This window comes from Pelmatolapia mariae, linkage group LG16_19 (assembly GCF_036321145.2).
Source record: "Pelmatolapia mariae isolate MD_Pm_ZW linkage group LG16_19, Pm_UMD_F_2, whole genome shotgun sequence".
In the NCBI taxonomy this organism is placed as follows: domain Eukaryota; kingdom Metazoa; phylum Chordata; class Actinopteri; order Cichliformes; family Cichlidae; genus Pelmatolapia; species Pelmatolapia mariae.
Window position 1 is genome coordinate 50837794 of NC_086241.1, and position 22895 is coordinate 50860688.

The 22895-nt window shown below is 40.3% G+C and overlaps 2 protein-coding genes across 3 annotated transcripts in view; one reads left to right on the forward strand and one right to left on the reverse strand.

The window, feature by feature from the left end:
• rtn1a (reticulon 1a) overlaps nucleotides 1-434 on the reverse strand; it is a 21293-nt gene extending 20859 nt beyond the window's left edge. The window contains exon 1 of the mRNA XM_063497006.1: nucleotides 13-434. Coding sequence (XP_063353076.1) covers nucleotides 13-235 — 223 coding nt within the window. The 5' untranslated portion in view covers nucleotides 236-434. The remainder of the gene's footprint in view (nucleotides 1-12) is intronic.
• The window catches only part of lrrc9 (leucine rich repeat containing 9), a 22040-nt gene extending 818 nt beyond the window's left edge, over nucleotides 1-21222 (forward strand). Inside the window, exons 2-33 of one of the 2 annotated variants that reach the window (XM_063497002.1) lie at nucleotides 1255-1315; nucleotides 1409-1627; nucleotides 2052-2192; nucleotides 2929-2992; nucleotides 3091-3161; nucleotides 4970-5152; nucleotides 5916-6071; nucleotides 6167-6384; nucleotides 6517-6648; nucleotides 6757-6930; nucleotides 7007-7124; nucleotides 7470-7605; nucleotides 7696-7836; nucleotides 7945-8069; nucleotides 8835-9014; nucleotides 9102-9221; nucleotides 9375-9566; nucleotides 9758-9883; nucleotides 10050-10190; nucleotides 10298-10475; nucleotides 10568-10788; nucleotides 10900-11022; nucleotides 11104-11234; nucleotides 11307-11415; nucleotides 11507-11646; nucleotides 12153-12289; nucleotides 12744-12961; nucleotides 13812-13880; nucleotides 14773-14898; nucleotides 15949-16126; nucleotides 17552-17678; nucleotides 17800-21222. In XM_063497002.1, the coding sequence (XP_063353072.1) occupies nucleotides 1259-1315; nucleotides 1409-1627; nucleotides 2052-2192; nucleotides 2929-2992; nucleotides 3091-3161; nucleotides 4970-5152; nucleotides 5916-6071; nucleotides 6167-6384; nucleotides 6517-6648; nucleotides 6757-6930; nucleotides 7007-7124; nucleotides 7470-7605; nucleotides 7696-7836; nucleotides 7945-8069; nucleotides 8835-9014; nucleotides 9102-9221; nucleotides 9375-9566; nucleotides 9758-9883; nucleotides 10050-10190; nucleotides 10298-10475; nucleotides 10568-10788; nucleotides 10900-11022; nucleotides 11104-11234; nucleotides 11307-11415; nucleotides 11507-11646; nucleotides 12153-12289; nucleotides 12744-12961; nucleotides 13812-13880; nucleotides 14773-14898; nucleotides 15949-16126; nucleotides 17552-17678; nucleotides 17800-17833 (4485 nt within the window). In that variant the 5' untranslated portion in view covers nucleotides 1255-1258 and the 3' untranslated portion in view covers nucleotides 17834-21222. The remainder of the gene's footprint in view (nucleotides 1-1254; nucleotides 1316-1408; nucleotides 1628-2051; nucleotides 2193-2928; nucleotides 2993-3090; nucleotides 3162-4969; nucleotides 5153-5915; nucleotides 6072-6166; nucleotides 6385-6516; nucleotides 6649-6756; nucleotides 6931-7006; nucleotides 7125-7469; nucleotides 7606-7695; nucleotides 7837-7944; nucleotides 8070-8834; nucleotides 9015-9101; nucleotides 9222-9374; nucleotides 9567-9757; nucleotides 9884-10049; nucleotides 10191-10297; nucleotides 10476-10567; nucleotides 10789-10899; nucleotides 11023-11103; nucleotides 11235-11306; nucleotides 11416-11506; nucleotides 11647-12152; nucleotides 12290-12743; nucleotides 12962-13811; nucleotides 13881-14772; nucleotides 14899-15948; nucleotides 16127-17551; nucleotides 17679-17799) is intronic. The other variant, XM_063497003.1, reaches the window with a different exon arrangement.
• Nucleotides 21223-22895: the final 1673 nt, after the last annotated feature.

The window sequence follows — 22895 nt, forward strand, 5'->3', positions numbered from 1 at the left end:
TGCAAGCTTTACCTGTAGATGCAGTTTCCATAGCAACGGGAGGCCTTTTCCCGTCGTCCTGGAAAGGATGAAATTGTTGATCCAGGTCGCCCAACCCGTCGCCGCCTCTCGGCTTCAATTCTTCGCGCAGCTCGCCGAAGCGGCTCTGTGTGTTACCAAACAGGCCGTTCCTCTCATAGTCATCCCCAAACCACTTCCCCTCCGAGCCTAGCTCCTCACCGGGCTGCGCAGACATGCCTTTTTCCTGTCGTCGGACAGATGATATTATACTAGCTACACAAAGCTGCTGCCGCTTCTCTTTCTGCCGTAATCGTTTGCGCTAGGATGTGTGACGGAGGAAACCGCGCAAGAACAACAACAACAACAGTGCGGCTCCTGGCTGGCGTCTGTCAGCTGAGACCGGGGTTTGTGGACGCCACAGATGAGGCGGTGCGGTCGGGAGCGAGAGGAGAAGGAGTGAGGTTGATTGTTTTAGTTCACTGCTCCGAGGCTGACGTCATAGTGTCCGCGAGCCCTTATGGTTGGCACCACTTTATTTGGGACACAGTCAAAGATCAAAAAGGTGTTTTCGGCGTATAAATGAGGTCAGAGGATTCAGTCAAACCAGTGCTTGGCATTGGTTTGTGAAAATAGCGACAGTTAGCTTATTAAAACTGGACACATGGCCTAAAGAGGAGAATAATAAAGATGGTGTTTTAATAATGCGAAAAGAATATGTTTTTTTTTTCAAAAGTGGCAAAAATTCCTCATGTATCCCATAGTAATGTTTTAAATGGAGAAATAGTTGTGTGAATTTTATGATGTTTAAAAAAATGTCCCTTGCCATATGGCGCCCTCATGCGGCCGCTTCTAATATGAACAGGACCTGAAAAAGTTTCAGTCTGTCTTAGCAACCAGACGCTCTTGCCTGGATACAGACTGATGGCTAACACTGGCTAAAGCAATCAGCGAGGTTTGCTGCTGTTCAGTTCTCCATGGAAAATAATTTTGATTTAGATGTACACTAAATTTAGTCGCCTGATATTTAAACGGTCCTTTGTCATATACTTACACGGTTAATATTTACGAGCACAACCTTAGAAGCTAGCACAGCTAGCACTGATGTGTGGTGACTTTTCGTGCTCTTACTTGCTGACCTCAGTTATTACAGGTAGGTTTACCTGTATTAACTCTCTACTTTAACTTGTCCGTTCGTTTTCTCTCAGTAAAAATAAAGCAGGATATTTTCAGCAGCATATTTTTAATTCATTGCAGCGATATGTTGTCGAATGAGAAGCAAAAGAACCGCAGTGAAGAGGACGTGATCAAAAAACTGGTAGCTATCACATAAATACGTATATAATACGTATAAAAAAATCAGTACGGGTTTCTCCTATTTACTTATTTCTTTATTGTTTTTTATTAACAGTGCTTGGCTAATGGAGTGCCCTATGAAAAAATTGCACAAGAGGGAAGCAGCATCACATCACTGGAGATGTTCTTCTCTGGTTTCCCCCGCATGGTTGGCCTCTCCTTCTTCCCAAGGCTGTGCCAGCTTACCATAATAGGCCAGAACATAGAGCACATTGATGGACTTGAGTGCTGTCCTCTGCTTCAGGAGCTCTGGATAGTCCAGTGCCATCTGACGGTGTGTTTGCTATGCTGATAAATGCTGATAACAACATCTGGTGATAGCGTGAATCATTGCTGTCGTTTAGAAATTTTGCCATGTGGACGCAAGTGAAGATTCTTCAGTAATGGGTCTTTTTCACCTATAACATATGAAATATTAGTTCACACCACCATTGAATCGTGTGTGTTAAGCATAATTATCCCCAGCTGACAAAGACACATATGCAGGTATTCCTGCAGGCAGGGTGATAACTATGAATGAGCTGGAGTGAAAAAGGAGGAGGTGCATGGATACACTGATTTTTTGTCTCAAAAAGTCTGAAAACCGTGGAAGAAATATGAACTATATGATCACTGATATGAACAGGTGTCGCATGCACATTTAAACATGTGTGTTTTGTGCCACATGCATTAAACAATCTATTTTCTCTTTATTGCAGGAAATATCTGGACTACAGAACTGCCTACAGCTGGAGAAACTGTACCTTTATGAGAACAAAATCAGTGAAATAAAGAATGTGGACTTGCAGGTCCACCTAGAGGTGCTGTGGATCAATAACAACTGCATAACTAAGATTAAGGTTAGAGTTGTATCTCCTTGGCTTTTCTGTGTTTGTAATGCAAGATTTTTAAATATTTAGCAGAACAAAACTGCTCTTTTACACATAGTACTGTGCAAAAGTTGTGAGCCACCACTCATTTCTTTGTATTTTGCTAGGAAAATGGGAAATACAGCAGGTGCAGCGATTTATTGAAACATGCAAACATATATGATAATATATGTCAAAAACAGAGTTTGTACACTTCTGAAAAGCTTGAAAGTCAATATTTGATATGACCATCTTAATATGACAAGGTAGACTTTTACTGCATTGGCATTGTGTTTGGGATCATTGATGGAAAATGAAGCAGTTGCCAATCAGATACTTTCCAGATGGTATTGGATGGTGGCTTAAAGCCTGATGGTACATTTCTGCCTTAAGAATTCCATCAATTTCAGATGGTGTAGATAGTTTTTTAAGGTCTCCCTTTTTCCCTCCACTTGTCTGGTTTTATCAAGTTTTCTCATTTTTTTTTGTAAAGAATCGATTTAAAAAGTGCTTAGAGACAACACTGGTTCTTTTTTCAAATACTTGAACGACTCATGGGTCAGTGATGAGTGGCTAAACAAACATTGTTCTGAAAATGATCGGGTATAAGGACTGGACTGAAAAAGAGTGAAAAATCAGCCAATTTCCAAAGTAAAACTTTGAAAGACCTTCAGAAAGGCTTAACTTAGTCTCCACATGTGGTTGTTGTTGTTTTTTTCTCTTACAGGGCTTGGACACACTTCTAGACCTTAAAGAACTAAACCTTGCTGACAACATTATTGAAAAGATTGGTATGTTCTCAGAGTAATTTGTGTTCAGTTTGATGGAGATTCGGCGAGCTATGTGAAAAATAATGATGGCAATCAAATAATTTTTAACTTCTTCTAAGGGCACAGCCTTGATCCTAATGTCAACCTTCAGAAACTCAATCTGTCTGGAAACAAGATCAGCTCCTTTAAGGTAAGATTCAAAATGAAAACATGCTTTTGAAATACTTTCTCTAAAAACTTTTCTTACTTATTTTGTAAAATCTTATTAAAATCCTTGGTCTGACAAAAGGGCATTTCTAAATTCTTGGGAGAATGCCGGGGTCTCGGCTAGTTCACATTTTCAATCATTTCAACAACAGGCGTGCAACGCAAGACCTTTATTGAGGCATTGAGCAGCATAATTTCAAATTTTTTTTGCCATTCCTCATTCAATAATATACATTCATGAATGCATTTATTTAAATAATATATCTTAGGAGACTGCCTAAGAGTTTTTCTTTTTTTTAATGTGCAGGTTTGTGTTAGTTACACATTTTAGACATGCTTCAGCTGAGACGCGCTTTCACAGCACACGTGAATATTGTTTTTTCAAGGACATTTTGACAGGAAGCACAAAAGGTTTCGTATCTCTGTGTCTGATTGGTTTAACGCCTCAGATCTTGCTCCTGCAATCCACCTTTAGCCCTAAACCAGCTTATTATCTTATTCAAATCTGTGGTTTGACAAAGGGCATTCCTGAATTCTTGTGAAACGTCGGGGTCTGGGTCTGTTCGGATTTGCAAACATTACAACAATATGCTGTCTCAATAAGACCTTCAATAAGGTATTAGGCAGTATAATTTCGATTTCTGCCATTATATGTTTAGTGATATAAATTCCTAAAAGACTACATAGGTTTTCCTTTTTCTTTTTTTTTCAAATTGGCAGTTTTATATTATACATTTGATGGTGTACCTGCCGGCTCATTCAGATGACTCTGATCATTGTTGTTCAAGGTTATTTTGTCAAGAAACACAGAAAAGTTTTGTGTTTCCTTCTTTGACTGACGTAACGCCTGAGATCTCCACCTTTTTCTCTGCACCCAGCTTGTTATAAAAAGCACGATTATCACCATTCACTCTAAAGTGCCCAGCTTAACTGCAGGACCAAGAAAAAAAATCTCACCACCATGTCAATACAATGTGACATCTCTTTTTTTAGCTCTTTGTAAGTGTAGGGAATGTAAAGAAGAATAGAAGTGCTATCGTCAAGATGATGTATTGAAACATCCATTTCAGTATGCAGCGATGAAGACAGTTTCTTTATAATTACTAATATTGCAATGACTTCTGGAAATGTAATTTATTATATAGTGGGGGGAAATACATGCAGTGTTCTTGTCTTTGTTTAAAATACTTTAAATTTTCTGTTTCTGTTGAGAACAAAAAAAAAAAAAAAATAGTGTCCTTTAGGGTAAACTTACTTAGGATATGCAGAAACTTTGCTGTCCTAGTAAGTAAATAATATTTATTTAGAAATCACATGTAAACATAGCTTTCATTGACCAGGTTTTGTACAAATGATCTAATCCTATATACATGCAACCATATGTAATTACAAACATCAAATAAAAAAGTAAAAATTGAAGATAGAGCACTGATTAAAGGGCTAACAACAAATGTGCAGACACATAACGACAACAAGCAGAGGGGAGCTTAGTGGACTGGAAAGGTCAGAGAATAAAGGTGGTTTTGAGCCTAGACTTAAAAGCAGAGATGGGGGGGGGTCTTTTTATGTCATGCAGTAATTGATTTCACAAATGTGGAGCAGCGCCTGCAAAGGCTCTGTCACCTTTTTGTTTGAAACATGACCTTGGGATGTGTAAGAGATCTCTGCCAGTAGGATCGGAGAGATTTGGGAGCTGGATGTGAACAAATGGGATTGTTGATGTAAGCTGAGGCCTGTCCATTATAAGAGCCTTAAAATTGACCTTGAGTCTTGAATCTTTTCCTGTAACAGGAGTTGAGCCAGCTTGCCCGACTGCCCCGTCTGAGTGAGTTAGCATTGAAAGACCCCACGTCAACCCCAAACCCGGTGTGTCTCCTTTGTAACTATGACACGCACATTCTTTACCACGTGCCAAGCCTCCAGCGACTCGACATCTACGACGTCTCCAGCAAGCAAATCAAGGAAGCAGCTGAGGTACTGATAAGATTCAAGATCTGCAGAATTAATTTATTGGTTAAATCCCTTATAAGCAGCGATGTCAAACTCCTTTTACATCGGGGCTCATGTACAGCATACTTTGACGAGTGAAAATCTTCCGATCTGTTGGCATAAAGAAGTTTAGCTGCACAAGAAAAAGAAGTGCAATCTCAACAATGCATCTGAGTTTTTTTATGCTGATTTGGGCTTAAATTGTTCGAAATAAATTTGTGAAATTACAGAAAAAGTTTGGTATAAAATTAAAACATTTTTTTGTTAATTGGCAGAATGTTTTTTTCTTTGTCTGTGAATAAATACATAAATATTAGTAATATATTTTAAAAACGCCTAAATTTCTATAGTGGTAAAAAACAGGAGCTTTCTGTTTTTTGTGTATTATTTATTTGATTTGGTGTTTATCTGTATTAAAAGCTGCAAAACTTTTAAAAATACAGTTAAAATTCTAAAATGTATGTCCTTCACATTTCCAGAGCCATTCAGTGGGCAAGTTTGTAGTCTTTGGTGGGCTGATTCTGGCCCCTGTGCCTTATGTTTGACACCCCTGCCTTATAGTATTTCTTCTAGGTTTCAATAAAAACAAGCTATATTTTTTAGTGGATGTATTTTCTTTTCTTGTTTTCTTTTCTTTACTCTGTCACATTTGATATTTTTGTTTTTACAAAGATATTTAACAGTTATATTTGATGCATCTGTTATTTTGTTTTAGCCTGAAATAAGAGTTGTTTTATTTTTCTTTTAGTCTGCAGTGATGAAAAAAATGATGTACTACAATATGCGTGTACGCACAGCTCAGAGGAAACTAGCAGAGACCCGGCTCAGTCTGATAGAGAGGAAGAAAACTCTATTGCAGTCACCTGAAGAATGCATCAAGACTCTCACTCGTGCCCTTAAATTTGTACGTACTCTCCATAAAATGTCTTTTTGTAGCAGCTCTAAAAAGCTTAAGGTGTTTGTGTGCACAGAATGATTATAATTTGGATGCATTTCTAGCTCGTATGTGAGCTCTCCGTGGGACCAGTTAGTTGCAAGAAGCCTGCCTGCCTGTCAGAAAGCGTAGCAGAAGGGCCACCCCACCTGGATGAAGGCTTAACAGAAAGACATGAATCAATCAGTGACATCAGTGAGGATCCAGCCACGGAGCACAAAGTACACGCTAAGATTGAAGCACTGAGGGAACGACTCAAACTATGGACCAGGAGGCTAGATGAGTGAGTTTGCATCTTTGATGAGATACAGAGACAGTGTATTATTGCTTTATGTAAACTGATCTCTTAGGAGACAGCACAGAGCTAAACTGTACTTTTAATCTGAAAAATTGATGTTCCTCATCTTATATTCAGGATTCACATCTGGTACGAGCGTGATTTGGCCCGAGCCACGAACAGGATGGAGTATACGGTGCAGTTTCTACTGATGGAGCTAGAAAGTGTTGGAAATATCCGTTTGGAGGAGGGCTGCTCCACAGATCCTTGGTACTTTTACTGTTCAGTATCATCCACTGTAACTGTAACCACTATGCAATTCACAGTAACACATGGGAAATATACTCTCCTTCTTTTTTCTTTTGCTCTGACCGACAGGTTTACTTCTTGTTGTGACCTCCTGCTTTCCCGCTTCTCTCCATCAGACTACAAAACATATGGCATCACTGATATTAGGATGGATAGAGTTATCCGCATCCACAATAGTGCACTGAGACTTTGCTTTGAGGACAAGATTCACAGTTTGCTGGCCAGCGAAGATTTATCTTGCCAGTAAGGCACGAAACAGATGATGAGCAGGTTTTAACGACTATGTTAAGCTTCACACTGTAACACAATTCTTTCTAAGCAGGAATTACAGACGTCAGCTGGAGTATTTATTCTACGTAGTTGACCCTGAAAAATGCGAGAAGGATGAAACTTTGCAGATTCTCCAGGAAGGCTTCAAAACAACAGAGCAGCAGAAGGTATGTGTACTACCAGAAAGGATGCACAAGCTCCTATCACACACATTTATTCTACTAACAATTAGGGGAGTAATTGAAGCTAATTAGCCACACATTAGACAGTTTACCACTCAACACTTGTACACAGTGCAGTAAGCGATATGTGCAAAAAGAAATTATTGCACTCATTTATGGAGCAGATTGCAATGAATACTAAAATGAGGGAAATTTCTATTTGTGTGAAACTTTATGTGTGCCTGATTTGTGTCTGTATGGAGAGGTAACCACATTAGGGTTACAGAAGAATGTGCTTGACTTGTGTTATTCTCACGCTTTCACTTTTTACGCGATGACTCTCTAAATTAGGCCATGGGAAAAGAGGGTGCTATACCTTTTTCCAATAGCCTGAGTTTGAGTGAGCAATCCAGAATTGAGTACACACTTCGCCAGACCAGCCAAGGTCACACAAAACACAGCATGGATACGATGCCCTTCAGGCACGGTGAGGTCATTTTACTGATTTCATTCATTTCATTATGTTTTTTATGCTGTTTTCTTAGAAGCTAAACTGCAAATGCTCTTTTGCTTGTAGGTCAGGTCATTGTTTCTAAAGTGTTCATAGGTAAAAGCATGCCCATCCGAGATGGAGAACCGGTGGACAGAAGCAGTTATCCTGGAGTTTACTCTGTGTATCGCATTGCAGAGACAAAGCACAGATCTGCAATGAGTGAAGGTATTCACTGAATTAAAAGGAACAACAGCAGTTGCCTCTTTTGTAATTGTTGTTGCTCATTTTCTTCACTCCCTGTTATTTTTACATCTCTGTGTCCTTTTCATTCAGAAAGACCCGGCTCCACCAAAACACACGCTGACCTTGAGTCCAGTCCCCGCCGAAGGCAGTGGTTTGTGTTTGACCACGAGCTTGTCCTGCCAGAGTACATCATATATTATGAGTACATCACTCAGGTAAGTTATTGCATACATTCCTTTGACTGTTACAGATGAAACACAATTGTTCTCTGTGGAGGTGTTTCTTCATCTTTTAATATTTAGATATTGAAAAATTGCTGCATTATTTAAAGCGATAACATGCCTAAATCTCAGTTTCAATCGCTGTGATTTAGGAAGTGCAGGTTATTTAGTAATCACAAATTTGGTGATGCCCATGTTTCTCGTGGGCAAGGTACTGAACCTCAGCTAACCTTCAATGCATTCATCGTGAATTGGATGCCATAGATCAAGCACGTAAAGTTCCTATTCAGAAAAACTGAGGGCAGATCTGGAGTTTGACTTTTGGTTCTTCAATTATTGACATGTAATGTGTTTACTTTTGTCTGTCTAAAATATGCGCCGTCATTATTTCTAAGAGTCAGCTGCATTGGTTGGAAGCCTCTAAATAGATGAAGAACATTTTTTATTGAGGTTGGATATCAGACAGCTGAGCTGCAGTTTTTGCGCTACATCCCTTGGTTTGATGGGTTTGTTTTCATGTGGGAAACTAAACTAAACTAAGAGTTTGGAAACATGAAATTGCAGTTGTTTGTGCAGGTTATGTCTCTGTGCATGCCTTATGATGAGTATGTGTTGGTTGCTCCCCACCTATCTATAGTGGATCAATTGATTTTTATGTCTCTGTTTCAGCTGTCATATTAATTAAAAAAAAAAAAAGAAGTTAAAAAAATGCACCTGTTGGCAGTACATGTTGTAAACATTTTGATTTGCCTTGTCTAGAACAAAGACAAACCTACACTGCTGAGCCATACCACAGACAGAGAGCCTTCCAATGATGTTGCTCTGGACAAAGAAGTCCTCAACAGGGAACCTGTTCTTAAACCTCAGCCCAAGTTATTGAGCTTGGATGATAAAATTCTGCTTAGTGTTGCCCGAGCCAATGTCCTCAGTCAAATCACAGTAAGTGCTCTGCCGTTTTAAATAAGAGGTTGAATTTAAAGCGGTTTCATTTCAGTTTGAACCATCATTGTTGCATTGAATCTCCAGGTGCTTAACCTTCATGGCAACAGCCTGAGCAACATAAAGGAGATTTCCAGCCTCACGGCTCTAAGGCATCTTACTGTCAGCTTCAATGAGTTCACGCACCTTGATGACATTTCTCACATGGTAATACAAAATAATGTTAAGATAACACTTAAGAGTGTGTTTAAGTCAAAGAATGCTTCTTTTATGATGTCCCTCTCTATTATTTGTGAAACTGAATAGTGGCTGCATAGCCATAAAGTGGAACTCTCACCTGCTCTCTTACCTAAACTACAGCCAAACCTTGAGTTTTTGGATGCTAGCTTTAACCACCTGGTGACTCTGGAAGGTCTGCGGGGGCTGGGACAGCTTAAACAACTTGATGTACGCTGGAACAAGCTGACCAAGGTCAGAGAGGATACAGCTGTGCTCAGAAAACACACACCTGCTCTGCTGAAACTGGACACCCGATACAATCCGTGGAACAGGGTGTGTGCTGTGATCAAATAGAAAAAATAAATCAAAATATTCAAGGTTGAACCTCAGCAATAGTAATACTACGTATTTGCTCAGAATATATATGTTAAGAATATGAATCTGAGTCTATGTTTCAAACTATACCACTGAAAGTGGCCTCAAATTGTAGAAGTGACTGAGTGAAGATGTTTCCCTTCTTCCAGCCTGAGGCAGTCAGAATGACCATACTAGGCCATCTCATGAACCTCACACACCTGGATGATGTGCTGGTAGCAGAGGAGGAGGCTGCCAAAGCTGCTCAGATGGCAGCTGGGTCCAAAATTAACCAGGTGAAGATTTTGTAAATATTCTTTCTTATATACTAGATTTTATTTGGTTGAGCTGATCTATGTAAAGAGACGTTGTTTATATGAACAAATCCAAAATTGATGGATTAAAGTAAATGTTTTAAGTGAAGTATGGTAATTCAATCAGACTTGTTGACACTGCTCGTAGGCGTCTCTTCTGGCACACTCGTGTACCGACAGAGACCGTCCCCGCACTCTTAGTCTGCTGTCAACAGCCCAGCTCCTGTATCATTTGAGTCCATCACCCTGGGGCCTTGGTAAAGAACTGGACCAAGACTGGACTACAAAAGTGAGCTTCAGCATGTGGGTTTCTCAGTAAAGAAGTTTTTAGGAGCGGTACTAGGCGGGATGATGTTGATCTTTGTTACCTTTCGTGTCTACCAAATTGCTGACCAGATCACTACCCTGAACCTTGACAACCAGAGGATTTCCAAGATGATCAATCTAAGTAAGCTGGTGAACCTGCGCTGGGCCTCCTTTAATGATAACGAGATCTCAAAAGTTGAGGGTCTGGACAGCTGCCTGAAGCTGGAAGAACTGTCCCTAAACAACAACAGTATTTGCACACTCAGTGGTCAGTTGCACTCTCTGCTTCCCATGGAGAAATCACACATAGCACAGTGCCGTCATTGTTTCCATGTCTGTCTTATCTCACTGTTTCCTCAGGCCTCACACGACTCCATTGCCTAAATAAACTGAGTGTAGATGGGAATCGGCTAACCAGTCTGGACGTCTCAACTCTTGACGGGCTGTCCAGCTTGTCTTTTCTGTCAGCTGAGAACAACTGTATTGCTTCTCTTCATGGCATCCAGAGACTTCGGTCTCTCCTTGAACTTTACATTGGCAGCAACCAGATCTCTACATCAAGAGACATCTACTGTCTGAAAGTGAGCATCTAGTTAACATTTAAAAATGGATGAGAAGGTGAAATAAGAAGAGTAGAATTTAATTTTAATAAATTTTATTATGTGAGCTTATGTGACCATTTTGCTTTTCAGGGATTGACAAACCTCATCATCCTGGATCTCTGTGGGAACCCTTTAGTGGAGAAACTGGAAAACTATCGAATATATGTAGTGTTTCATCTCCCCTTCCTCAAAGCTCTGGATGGAATTGCAGTGGTATGAGCTTAAAAAAAATCATATTACAGCGGTTGTTTCCAGTATTTTGTAATTGCTATTCTTTTCTGCTGTTTTCTCTAGGAAGCAAGTGAGTGTGAGAGCGCAAAGAATATGTTTATGGGAAGACTGACCAGCGACACAGTGGCAGAGAAGCTGGGCCACTCAAACTACACAGAAATCACACACCTAAACCTTCAGGCCTGTTCCATTAGGTAATAGCAGTGTTGTAATAAAACAGATGATAAAGAAAGGTAAAGCCTTAAAAAAATCTTTTCTTCCCACAGGATAGTTGATCTGTCTCCACCAGACCTCTTCCGTAATGTGCGCTGCATTAACTTAGACCATAGCAACCTCACATCCTTCTCAGGCCTCATCCACCTGCCCAACATCAAAGTACACAGTGCGCCAAATGCCAACACACTGGAATACACTGGCTGGAAATGCAGCATGTTTAAAGAAATAATTTACGTTGTATTCCTTACAGGCTCTTTGTCTCAACTATAACCACATAGAGTCAATTCTGCCCAGGCAGAAGACTCAGACTCATCTGACAAGCAGACAGATACTATACAGCAAAGTGCGCTCCAGTGGCTACAGCCAACAGAGCACATCTAAAGCCAGCAGGTAATATAATGTAGTTTTATTTATGGGTTTTGTGCAAAAACAACCTTCTTTTTAAAGAATTTCAAAAGAGTTTTTGTGCAGTCTAACCATGAGGGGGCAGCACTGACCAGCCAATGTGTGAGCTGCCTTAAATTTAACAGAAGCTGCTGACAAACTGATGAATTTATTTGCAGTCAGAGTTTCAGTCAGATAAATGATTTTTTAATATAAAAAAGTAAACATTAAAAATGGGTCATTTCCTTTGAGGTAAAGACTACAATAAACTAAACAATTAAAACATATTTAGTCTGTATATTAATATAAACTTTAGATGAAATATTTGTTGTGCAGAACCACTACACAATGTAGTGCTGTGAGAGCTATCCATTTGTTTAGCCAGACTGTGATTGCCTTGATGTGGTCTGCACCTGTGAGGTCTGACCAGTTAGACGTGGCAGCGGGAGGGACAGCGAGGTGCTCGTTTAACCACCGAGGTTTCAAACAGCCTTTCTCTAACTGTGTTTAAGGGATACTGGGCCCACTGGCAGCCTGGAGCCACTGATGGGAAGCCTGGAGGTGCTTCATTTGAGTCACAATGGCATCTCCAATATGGCCAATCTGCAGCTCAGCAGGCTCACCAATCTTAAAGCACTCTTCCTCGAAGGTATGTATGGTTGACGTTGCCACCCCTTTCTCTGCAAGCTGTTTAAAAGTGCACTACACAGAGGCTGTGAAAAGGCAAGCGCAAAGAGCAAAGTCTCCCCTATAGACCTAAGGCCAGGTGGGGGATGAGATGCGAAGAAAAGAATGATTGACTTTCTTTTCAACAGCTTTTGATGGCTTTTGATTGAGTTTTGCTTTGCCGGGGTGATTTGTCCCACAAAGCCAACCCTACTTTTCTTTCTTAGAAACCTTTGGAAGCTCGGTTTGTAATTTCAGCACTGTTTACAGCAGAGTCAAGCAAGAAATACCCAAGAAGTGTTTATATGGGCCTAAAATTCTGCCTTTTATATTCTTCAGGGTGTGCAATTTACTCTAGTGGTTAGTATATAGAAATATTAGGGTACTGTTTGGGATGTCTGTTTGTTTTGATTTTCTAAAGTTTGGTCTCTCAACAGGCAATGAGATAAACCAAGTGGAAGGCTTGGAAGGGCTTCACCAACTCAGAGAGCTTGTGTTGAACAGAAACCGGATTAAAACTCTGACCAAGAACTCTTTCGCAGCCCAGACTCTCCTCCTAGAGCTCCACCTGGCACAGAACCGGATCCGGGAGCTGAACCATCTTGATCCTCTGATTGAGCTTCGCAAGCTCTCCCTCGACATGAACAAGCTGCAGGTATTCAGCTTCAGCAGAGGTAGTAGTAGCCTCCTCGCATGCTAGAGTTTTAAAAAAAATGTTTATATTCACAATTTTAATGAAACGGCATATTCAATTAAACTGCCTGAATAACTCAGAACGCCGTGATTTCTTGAGGTCATCGCCGAGGTCACAGCCATCTTTTGTGCAGTTTTTTGATTTACTACCAACTTTTACTGATTGGTTCACATGTGTCAGATGTATTTTGTTCACTGTGCAGCAGTATTACTTTTCCCTGCATTTGCAAAGTAAGACTTGAAGTATAGTAATCATGAGTCATTACTACCCACTGTGGCATGCAAGGGGTCGCATTAAGGAGAATCAAGTTTGATTGAAGGTCACGGCCGTGTGTATAAAGAATCAGGGGGAACAATCAGGACAACGTGTAATCAGCTTCTCGGGCTGCATCTCCTCACACAGAGCGAGTGATTTGCACTTTTGTTGCCAGTTCCTTCTTCCCATCACTTCCTTAATGTTTTCACGCATTCAATTAAGACATAGAAATACGGCAATCATCCAGAGCGTTAGTCCTCACAGTGGGGGCGTCTTTGAATCACAGCCAAGTCCGAGTATAAAGCTGGGAATGAGAGAAAACATCCCCATGGCCTGTTGCGTGCCCAAAGTCTCTCATGAGATTAATGAGGGCTCACACATGTAATCTCTCCCATCAGCTGCTTCCATCCTGCCCACACCAAAATTATGAAAGGTTCAGCCCTGATGCAAATGCATCTGTTATCAACACATAGCACAGAACAGCTAAATGAGGGGTTATGAGTAAAAAAGAACTTTGAAATAATCTTTGCCTCTGTGATTCTCTACTTCTTTGCAGGACATCGCAGAGCTTGACAAATTAGAAGCTCTTCCCTCACTGAAGGAGCTCTCTGTTGTTGGCAATCCTGTGAGTATTAACAAGTTTTATAGGCAGTTTGTCTATTAGGTGGGTTCTGTCTTTATTTGCATCCACTTGCTGTCAGTCACAGAACATATCTTGAACTCACGATTTCTTGAACAAATGATGAAAAGCACGCTGAGTTCTCACTTTCACAATCCGATACGATAACACAGGGTAATTCTGTGGTTCCAAATTAAGTGATTACACGATGGACCGTCTGCTGTGCCTCAAACTGGCTGGCATCAGAGACAAATTCGTTGACCAAATGGCTGTGTGCTATTGGCCCTGTTACATCACCCATCTGGAGCTCATGCAGGCCTTAGCAGAGCCTGCAGCCCAGGGCCTGTCTATTGTCCACTGGGTAATGCTCAGCTGCGGTAGCCTCTTTACTGCTCGATCTCATCCCCCTTCTGTTCCCATGCGGTGGGGGTGGTGGTGGTAGTGGGGTTAATCCTGCCAGGGGGTAGAGGCCAACAGCCACCCTGGAGACAATACCTCCTGCTGTTGACCGCATGAGATCCTTTAGCTATGTTCTCTAGCCAAAGTCTGTCTTCTCCTTTTTCAATGGACATCCATTGGCACGCACTCACAACCTCATCAAAGCAGAAGTGTCCTGCAGGAACAGGCAGTTCTGTGGCTGGACAGGCTGGGTGTATAGCCTGGCATACAGGGTGCCCTCAGCTGGGAAGGGACCTATGCGCTGCTGTCAGCTGGGTCACTGGAATAGCTGCTGGGAACATGGTAAATACACTGGGAGCCACATAGCATCATATTTATCCCAGATGCCTCAAAGCAGACTGTGCTCATCTCCAGAATTAATATTTCTGAGGAGTGGTTGATAACCAGATTGTTTAACCAAACATTTGTTTGTCTTTTTTTGTTTTGTTTTGTTTTTCAGGTGCCACGCAATTCTTTCCACAGACCAGCAGTGGTGCTTCGCCTGCCCCAGCTGCAGGTCCTGGATGGTGTGGACATCACTCTGGAGGAAAGAACCAGGGTGGAACTCCTCAATGCTGATCCATCAGTGAGAACTGTACAAATGCATGCTCGGTCCAATGCATAGGGCCGTCACACCTGTTAAATGTTACACAGTAATTTTTTCTTCCAAAGATTATGTTTAAGATACATTTTAAATCTTACTTTGAGCCAGCAAAACTCCAATTTCCCTCTGTTTTGTTTCTAAGAGAGGTGGGAGACAGTCTTGACCTCAGTCTTTGGAAATTTTAACAAATACATATAAGGTTAGCGTATAGCTGACATACGAACCCCTATGCTCTCCTACTGTACTTCAGTTGCATTTTAATTCTGACTGTATTACAAATGTACAAATGAAGACATTGTGTATGCAAAATGCCATATTGGGCCTTATCATGTAAGATGTAGTCCAGCTGGAAGAGTCAAAATGCCAACATCCAAACCACAGCCACCCTGAATAGTATGACTGATATCAGTATGACTGATTTAATGTTCATGTAATGAGAAACCGGGACAGTAATTCTCCCGCAGCACTGAATTAAAAGCGGTCTAAGCCTGCTAGCATCATCCTGCTGATTAGATGAAATGTGCCCGGCCGATAATGCACCAGTGGATTTACCCCCTATTAGCCAGGTCAACGCGACCCCCCTCTGCTTGTTAGACGTAAGTATGGAAATGAGCAGAGATCCTGGGTTTTCTCATTAAAAACACAAATGCAGCCCTCCCTCTGTTGACTCTCATGAATGCCATCTGAGTTGTCACTCTCAATCTGTGCCTGTAGCTGCTTTGCTTGAATGTAAATGTTGTTATTTATGCATAGTAATTACTGTTGGCCTATAAGATGCTTATATATGTGGAACAGCAAGCAATCTAATCCCCAGTCCCCTGGCAAGTGTGTAGGGTGGAGTGGACACATTGCATGGACCATGGACAGCAGCAGAGATAGAAAAGTGGAGAAAAAATGTTTTATGTTAGGATACATATACTAGTGATGAACTTAGATGCACTTAATAGATCATGTTTGCATGTTATGCTTCACATCAGTTCTGTCCTGGAGAATTATGTCCATTTTCCTTATTCCCTCCTTGTTTTTTTAAAGCCATACTCCCATCATCCCGGAGCTCTCCTTCCTACAAGTGAAGTTAACCTACCTGGACTGCTTGTGTCCCACAACCCCACTCTAAGAGTAATGAGTGTAAGCGGAGGGCCACAGTATGTGATGCACGGGCACAATATCCTGCAAAATAACATAGACGAAGACCATTACACATACAAATGTGAGTATAACATACAAACCCAAATCCAAAAAAGTTGGGATGCTGTGTAAAGTCTAAATAGAATAAAATGTGATCACAGAAAACACATCAGAGTTTTAAAATAAGAAAATTTACCATTCAAGAAAAAGATTCTCTTCAATTTGATGGCAGCAACACAATTTAAAAATGCTGTGACAGGTCCATGTTTACCACTGTGTAGCAGTCGTCTTCTTTTAACAACAGTCTATAAACATCTGGGAACTGATGTCTACATCACCTGCTTGACATTTGGGAGACAAATATATTGCTGAATAGTCCTGGATCTGCTGAGCTGTTTGATTTTTGGTTTTATGGTGCACCAGATCTTTTCAATTGGTGAAACGTCTGGACAGCAGGCTGGCCAGTTCAGCACTACATTCTTCTACTATGAAGCTGTGCTGTTGTAATAGGTTCAGTATGTGGTTTAGCATTGTCTTGCTGAAAAGATGTCTGGATAGGTGCATATGTTGCTCTAAAACCTGTATGGAGGCTTTTGAACTGAGTGTTGATTGTCTTTCCCCTCCTTACTCTGGAGGATTTGTCATGCTTGCTTTCTAAAAAGAATTTAAAATTTTGATTCCTCCGACCACAGAACAGTTTTATAATTTGCCTCAGTTCATTTTAAAAGAGCTTCGGCCCAGAGAAGATAGCTCATGTTCACAAATGGCTTCTTGTTTGCGTGATAGAGCTTTGATCTGCATTTGCAGATGGCGTAGTGAACTGTGTTCACAGTCAATGATTTCAGGAAGCGTTCCTAAGCCCATGCAGTGATTTCCATGATATAATCATGTCTGTTTTTAATGCAGTGCCGCCCGAGGGCCCGAAGATCACAGGCATCCAATATTTTCAGCCTTATCTGTTGCGCACAGAGATTTCTCTGGAATTTCAGAATCTTTTGTTGATATTATGTACAGTAGACGATGAGATATTAAAAGTCTTCTTAATTTTGTGTTGAGTTTTTTGTAGATTGGTAAAACTGTTGCAAAATGTTCCCCATCTGTTTTTTCTTAGTACCACTTACTTTTTCCAGCCTTTTATTGCCTTTGTACCAATTATCTTTTGCAGAGGTGTTGCTCCTATCACCTTCAAAATTTGAAAACATTTTTCCTTAAAAATTTTAATTTTTTCAGTTTAAACATTTGAGATATTTACCGTGTTCTGCGGTAAATAAAATTATTGGTTTATGGGGTTTGTAAATTGTTGTAATCGGTTTTTAGTTTTACACAGTTTCCTAAGGTCTTGGATTTGGGTTTCTTTTTCTTCTTGATGTAAACATACCTTGTTTTCAGCTGCCATATGTAACTTGTTATATAGAGATTAGCTGTTCTCCTTTGTGCTCTGTCGCAGTAAGAATGATAGACTTTTCAGTGATATCTCATATTACGCCTGTATTAACTCCCCACCCAGGTAAGAAGGACAAACACAGTAACGTTGCTCGAAGTGGCCAAACTGATATTTACTTCAGACACAACCGAAGAACAGGAAGCAACATTCCGACCACTGCTGGGAACAGACAACAAGAACAAGACAGCAGGTTGGTAAAAGAAAAAAACAGTGTATATCTGATTTTTTTTTCTCCTTATTTTTCCTGATGGACAACTTTTAAAAAGAACTCAGAGTAAACTAAAAGTTTGTTTACACTTGTTGTATTCCAGATTCCCAAATGGCGGTAGATTTCCACCCCAGTAGGAATCAGAAGAGGTGGAACACGAGGTGAACACATATGGCGGCCATCGCTGTTGTGTGTTTTTATGTCCTGGTGTGAAATTAATGGCAATAACAATAATCTATGTGTATCTAAATGGTGGGATTTTTGTATGTTTTGATAAATTACTATTAGTTAATACAAGCTGCACTTTGAACTGAACTGCCTCTGATGTAAATTAGGCTGTTATGGGGGGGGGGGCATATGTCGTGCCTTCCTCTCAAATGCATATATAATGATTGAGACTTCATTTTTTTTATCCACATATGCGGATCACTAACCATGGTAATCTGAGGATGAGAGGTTTTGGTGTCATTTTGAATGCCATCTCATCTTTTGCAAACAAGTAGAAAAAACACACACAGATGTAAGGGCGTGTGAGGCTGGCATGCCGCGTCCATCGGGTCAGATGCATCCCCAACAAGTGGATAATCCAGCTTTAGCACACCTCTTTGTGGACAATAATCTGCAGTCGCTCAGATAAAGATATAATCTTGAATAAGGTCCAAATGGATTTCAGAGATTGTCAGTTTCATCATGTTAGCCTCTTTTCGAAAAGCCCACAGCAGTTTCGTCTCTAACGGGCAAATCTCCTGTGTTGTAATGAACCCACTCCACTTGGTGTTTATGATGTTAGCTCAGTGGAGCATTAAAATATATTCTTCCTGTTTTCCTGTTGGCATAATCTAGCGGTGCCACAGTCAACAAAAACACCAGTCTGAATAAGGCACATAAGGCATAATTTTGTGGGGTAAAAACTCTTTACTGCAATGGGAAACATTTATGAAAAGCTTCATTGCTTTCACAGTTGCTCTGCCGACTATCATACATTAGATCAACATAGCAACTTGAAGTTTTATAACTAAATTTGTGCAAAATTACACAGAGGAATATAATTATGAAAACGCCAGCTTAAAAGACACAGTGTTCGCTGCAGAGATTACGCATAGGTGGTGTTAACATGACCACTAGGTGTCCTTAGAGCTCCATTAACACTGCTAATCAGTCAGTGAGTTTTGACCTGTATGCTGTAAGCTGAAGGAGGATGTTTGCACTTCACTTTTGTGTCTCTCTTCCCGTGCAGCCTTTTTGCTCAACATCCCAGAAACAAGCCAGCTCTACGCAGAAAAAGTGAAAAGCTCTCCCCAAACAAGCTCCCCTAATGCATGTACTTAACTTCACTTAATTTGTGTTAATTCCCAGCATTAAGCGGGGCTAATGACTGCACAAGTGAGTGCACTGTCATTACCCTGCTCTGCCTGACATCAAATGGCAGCTGATGTACTTCTCTTGTTAAAAAAAAAAAAAAAAAAAAAAAAGCACAGGAGAGATTTGGGGGCTCAGTGTGAGTGCTCTAATGCATTAGGTATTGCAGAGGATAATTACACATTTTATATTTGAGTACAGTATGCGCAGTATGGATGGTTATAAATATATTTCTAATTCCTGTCGTGCGTGGTGTAAGCTTATAGTGAGCATGCCACTTTGCACGGCGTGTCTCATATCTGCATATCTTTCAGTGTTTCTAACATTAAAATGACATTAGCATAAAGATTGTGAATAATTCATCACTTCTGAGCGAACCCAGATGCACTGCTCCCTCTGTCTATCTCGCTGCCTTTCCTAGCTCCTCCATGTGAGTAGACCACATGGTTTGTTGCTGGTTTAATGGGATGGAATGTGACAGGTTATGTTTTCATCTGCCTGATATGGAGCCCGGCTCAGGCGGGAGTGACCGAGAGGGAGAAGAAGAAGAAGAAGAAGAGACACAGAGAGTGAGAGTGAGGGGTGGAGAAGAGGGGAGTGAGCTGTCCTCTGCAGTTGTAATCTGGATTCAGAATTAGACATGTTTGAGCTTGTTGTGAATCTGTTATAGATGATGCCTGCCCCCTTCCCCCCAGAAACCTCACCACACACACACACACACACACACACACACACACACACACACACACACACACACACACACACACACACACACACACACACACACACACAGAAAAACGCATGCTCTGCATGGGGCCATTACTGCTGGTCCACTAACTCCCTACATTTGCTGTGTCTGTGCATTCAGAGCACCATTAGTCCAAGACTCTGTGAATAATTGCTGAATGGACCGCGTTTTCACAGCTATCTACTCAGGTTCAAGTGTTGGAGGGGAGGTTAGAGGGGTGACGACGCTGATTGAAGTTTGATGCGGAGGTTAACGCCGCATGTTGTGCGGTGCTTGTCGAAAATGCGCCGCATGTGTAATGGATGACTGACGTTACACTCCACATGCATTACACATTCGCCAACCTGTATTAACTTTTAGAAGTGCTTTGATAGGGGCTACAATTTCATCAACATCATCACTTGAGTTGAAATTGCTTTTGGAAAAAATGAACTTGCAATTGACGACCAACTGCAAGTCATCAAGGAAAATTATTTTGTTCTCAAAAGGTGCATATTATGGCCCAAGTTCATTTTATCCTTAAAAAATACATCCTCTATCTTGACATATTGCTTCTCTTGAAATCTGTCATTGAGTTATTGCTGTCGCTTGTGATTTGCCTGTAATTTGTTTCCTGTGGAATAAATCGTGACTGGCAAGAGGCTGAAAACACGGAGAAAAAAGAATGGAGTGAGAGTGACAGTCAGAATGAAAAGAAAAATGCTTTTATTTTGTGCAGACATTTTGGATAAGAGCCCGCATCACAGAGGCATTAAATCTTAACTGCTTTTCATTTCAGGAATCATGTGTCGTTTATAACATTATTGAACTTGTGTGTCATTAATAACATTATTTCAATCACGCAAAGTGTATTGCGAAATGGCAAAAACAAGTTAACAGAACAACCAAACAATGCACAATTTTCTTGCAAATTTATCAGGAATCAATTTTTGGAGCTTTGTCAGATGGTTTGCTTTTGGGTAATTTGGTATCAGCCTTTCATATTTCATACAATTTGCAATGTGTTTCTCCTTTAATGACTTAAGTGTTAATTCAAGTGGATATTCTTCACCAGAGAGCTTTGACAAAAACACAGCAATGATTTTAAATATGCGGCGCTATGGGAGGATTGTGGGGTGGGGTACATGTTGCCGTTATTGATGGGTTTTTTTCTGTTATTATGGTTTATTGTGTCCTACGCGGAATAGAAATCGCTTTTTAAGATGACAAGGAAACATGACCTCCTGCCCACCCTTATCCCCTGAGCCCCATTGAGCAACAACAACAACAACAATTTAATCTCTTTTGACCCCGATTGTTATTTTTCTTTGTGTTTGTATCTTGGCCTTTTTAGTGATCGCTTCATGATCCTCCCTTTTTGCCCCGCTTCTTTCTAAGCAGACACTTTGCCACAATCACTTTCATTATATTGAAATAAAACACTTGCTTGGATTTGCTCTTTTTGTGTTAAGAACACGATAACAAGGATTTAGAATGCAGTATTAATATTCTTAATCCCTTCTCAGTTATTAGGGTCGACTAAGCGCTTTAGAAACGGCATTTAAAGATCCTGGCAAGTGCCAAGTTGAAAAATTGTTTTGGATAAAGAAGATAAACAAACCCATGGGATGCGCCATTTGATGTCATTAGAATTGCAAAGAAGGATGGTCTTTCCATTGTTCAGTGGAAAGCAGGTTAGAATGGTAAACCCCTTTGTTTTATAAGAGTGGTATCTGTATTTTTTTAAGTTAAGTTTTAATGTATATGTCTGAACTTAATTATACAAGGTCTAAATGAAGCTGGTTAGTGTTTTCACAAAATAAGTGAGGTGATATACAATAGTTGTAATTATATCATTTTCACAATGAGAGCTTCTATTCTTAAATTGTTGATCTACATTACTGAGCAGAAGTCTTAAGCCACCCCTAATTTCTTTATATTTTGCTTCCAAGAAGCCAGACTATCTTGTCATTTTTAAAGTTATTCTTTGGACAATGACTGCTTTTTCAGTCATTTTCAGTCCAGTCCTTGTACCTGACCATTTTCAGAGGAATGTTTCATTTTTTAGAGTCATTTAAAACTGACGTATGAATCATTCAACCATAAAACGGGCACCTAACTCAAGGGATGAACGAGTCTATAAGTATTACAGACAACTTGGCAAAGAATCCTTTTGAAATTGTATCTTTAGGCACTTTGTTGCCAGCAGCCTGTAGCAAAAATACATCATTTGGCTTTAGCTAAATGAAAAATGCCAAAGATAACGTGCAAAAAAAAAAACATTTTCCAAAATGTGACATATTTTGGCATGGTGTACATAGCTTGCAATTCGAGGAAACTGAACCAATGGAGGGCAGAAGAAGTAGCACACCTTAAAATCTATCCACAGCAGATGAACAGTATTTGATAGTAATTTCTTTAAGAAATAGGGACAAAAATCCTCTACATCTGTCCCTTCAGTTGATCCATCTACTGTTTACTGAAGCCTCATCAGAAATGGTCTCAGTGGAAGGGTGGCTGTCAAGAAGCCATTCATAGGGAAGGGGAAAACAGAGAAAAGGCTGGCATATGCTAATTCCACTGATAAGTGGCAACGGGTCTTGTTGGAGTATGTCATGGTTTGGGGTTGCAAGTGATCATGGTAATGATCTTGTCAAAAATTAATGGAGTTATGAACCCAGAAAAGTACCATCAGTCCTACCACCTGGAAAACATCTAATTGGCAAAAGCTTCATTTTTCATTATGACAATGATTCTAAACTCCCTGCTAATGCAATAAGGGATACCCAGATAAAAGAACACACAGTGGATCACTATCAGTCATGGGCTGGCCTCCACAGAGTGCGCAACTCAACATTACTGAACTACTGTGGGATCTTCTTGACAGAGAATGGAACAAAAGGCAACCCAAAGAAGAGCTTTAAATATCCTCAAAGAAGCCTGGAGAACTATTCCTGAAGACTAAAACAGATATAGAGACTATTTAATCCCACACTGGGGAAAATCACTCGTTACCACAGTACAAGGGACACAAATAAAATATGAATTAGAGATATACTGGAAAAACAAAAATAGAAAAAATAAATAAATAGGAAAAATACTGTGCCAAGAAA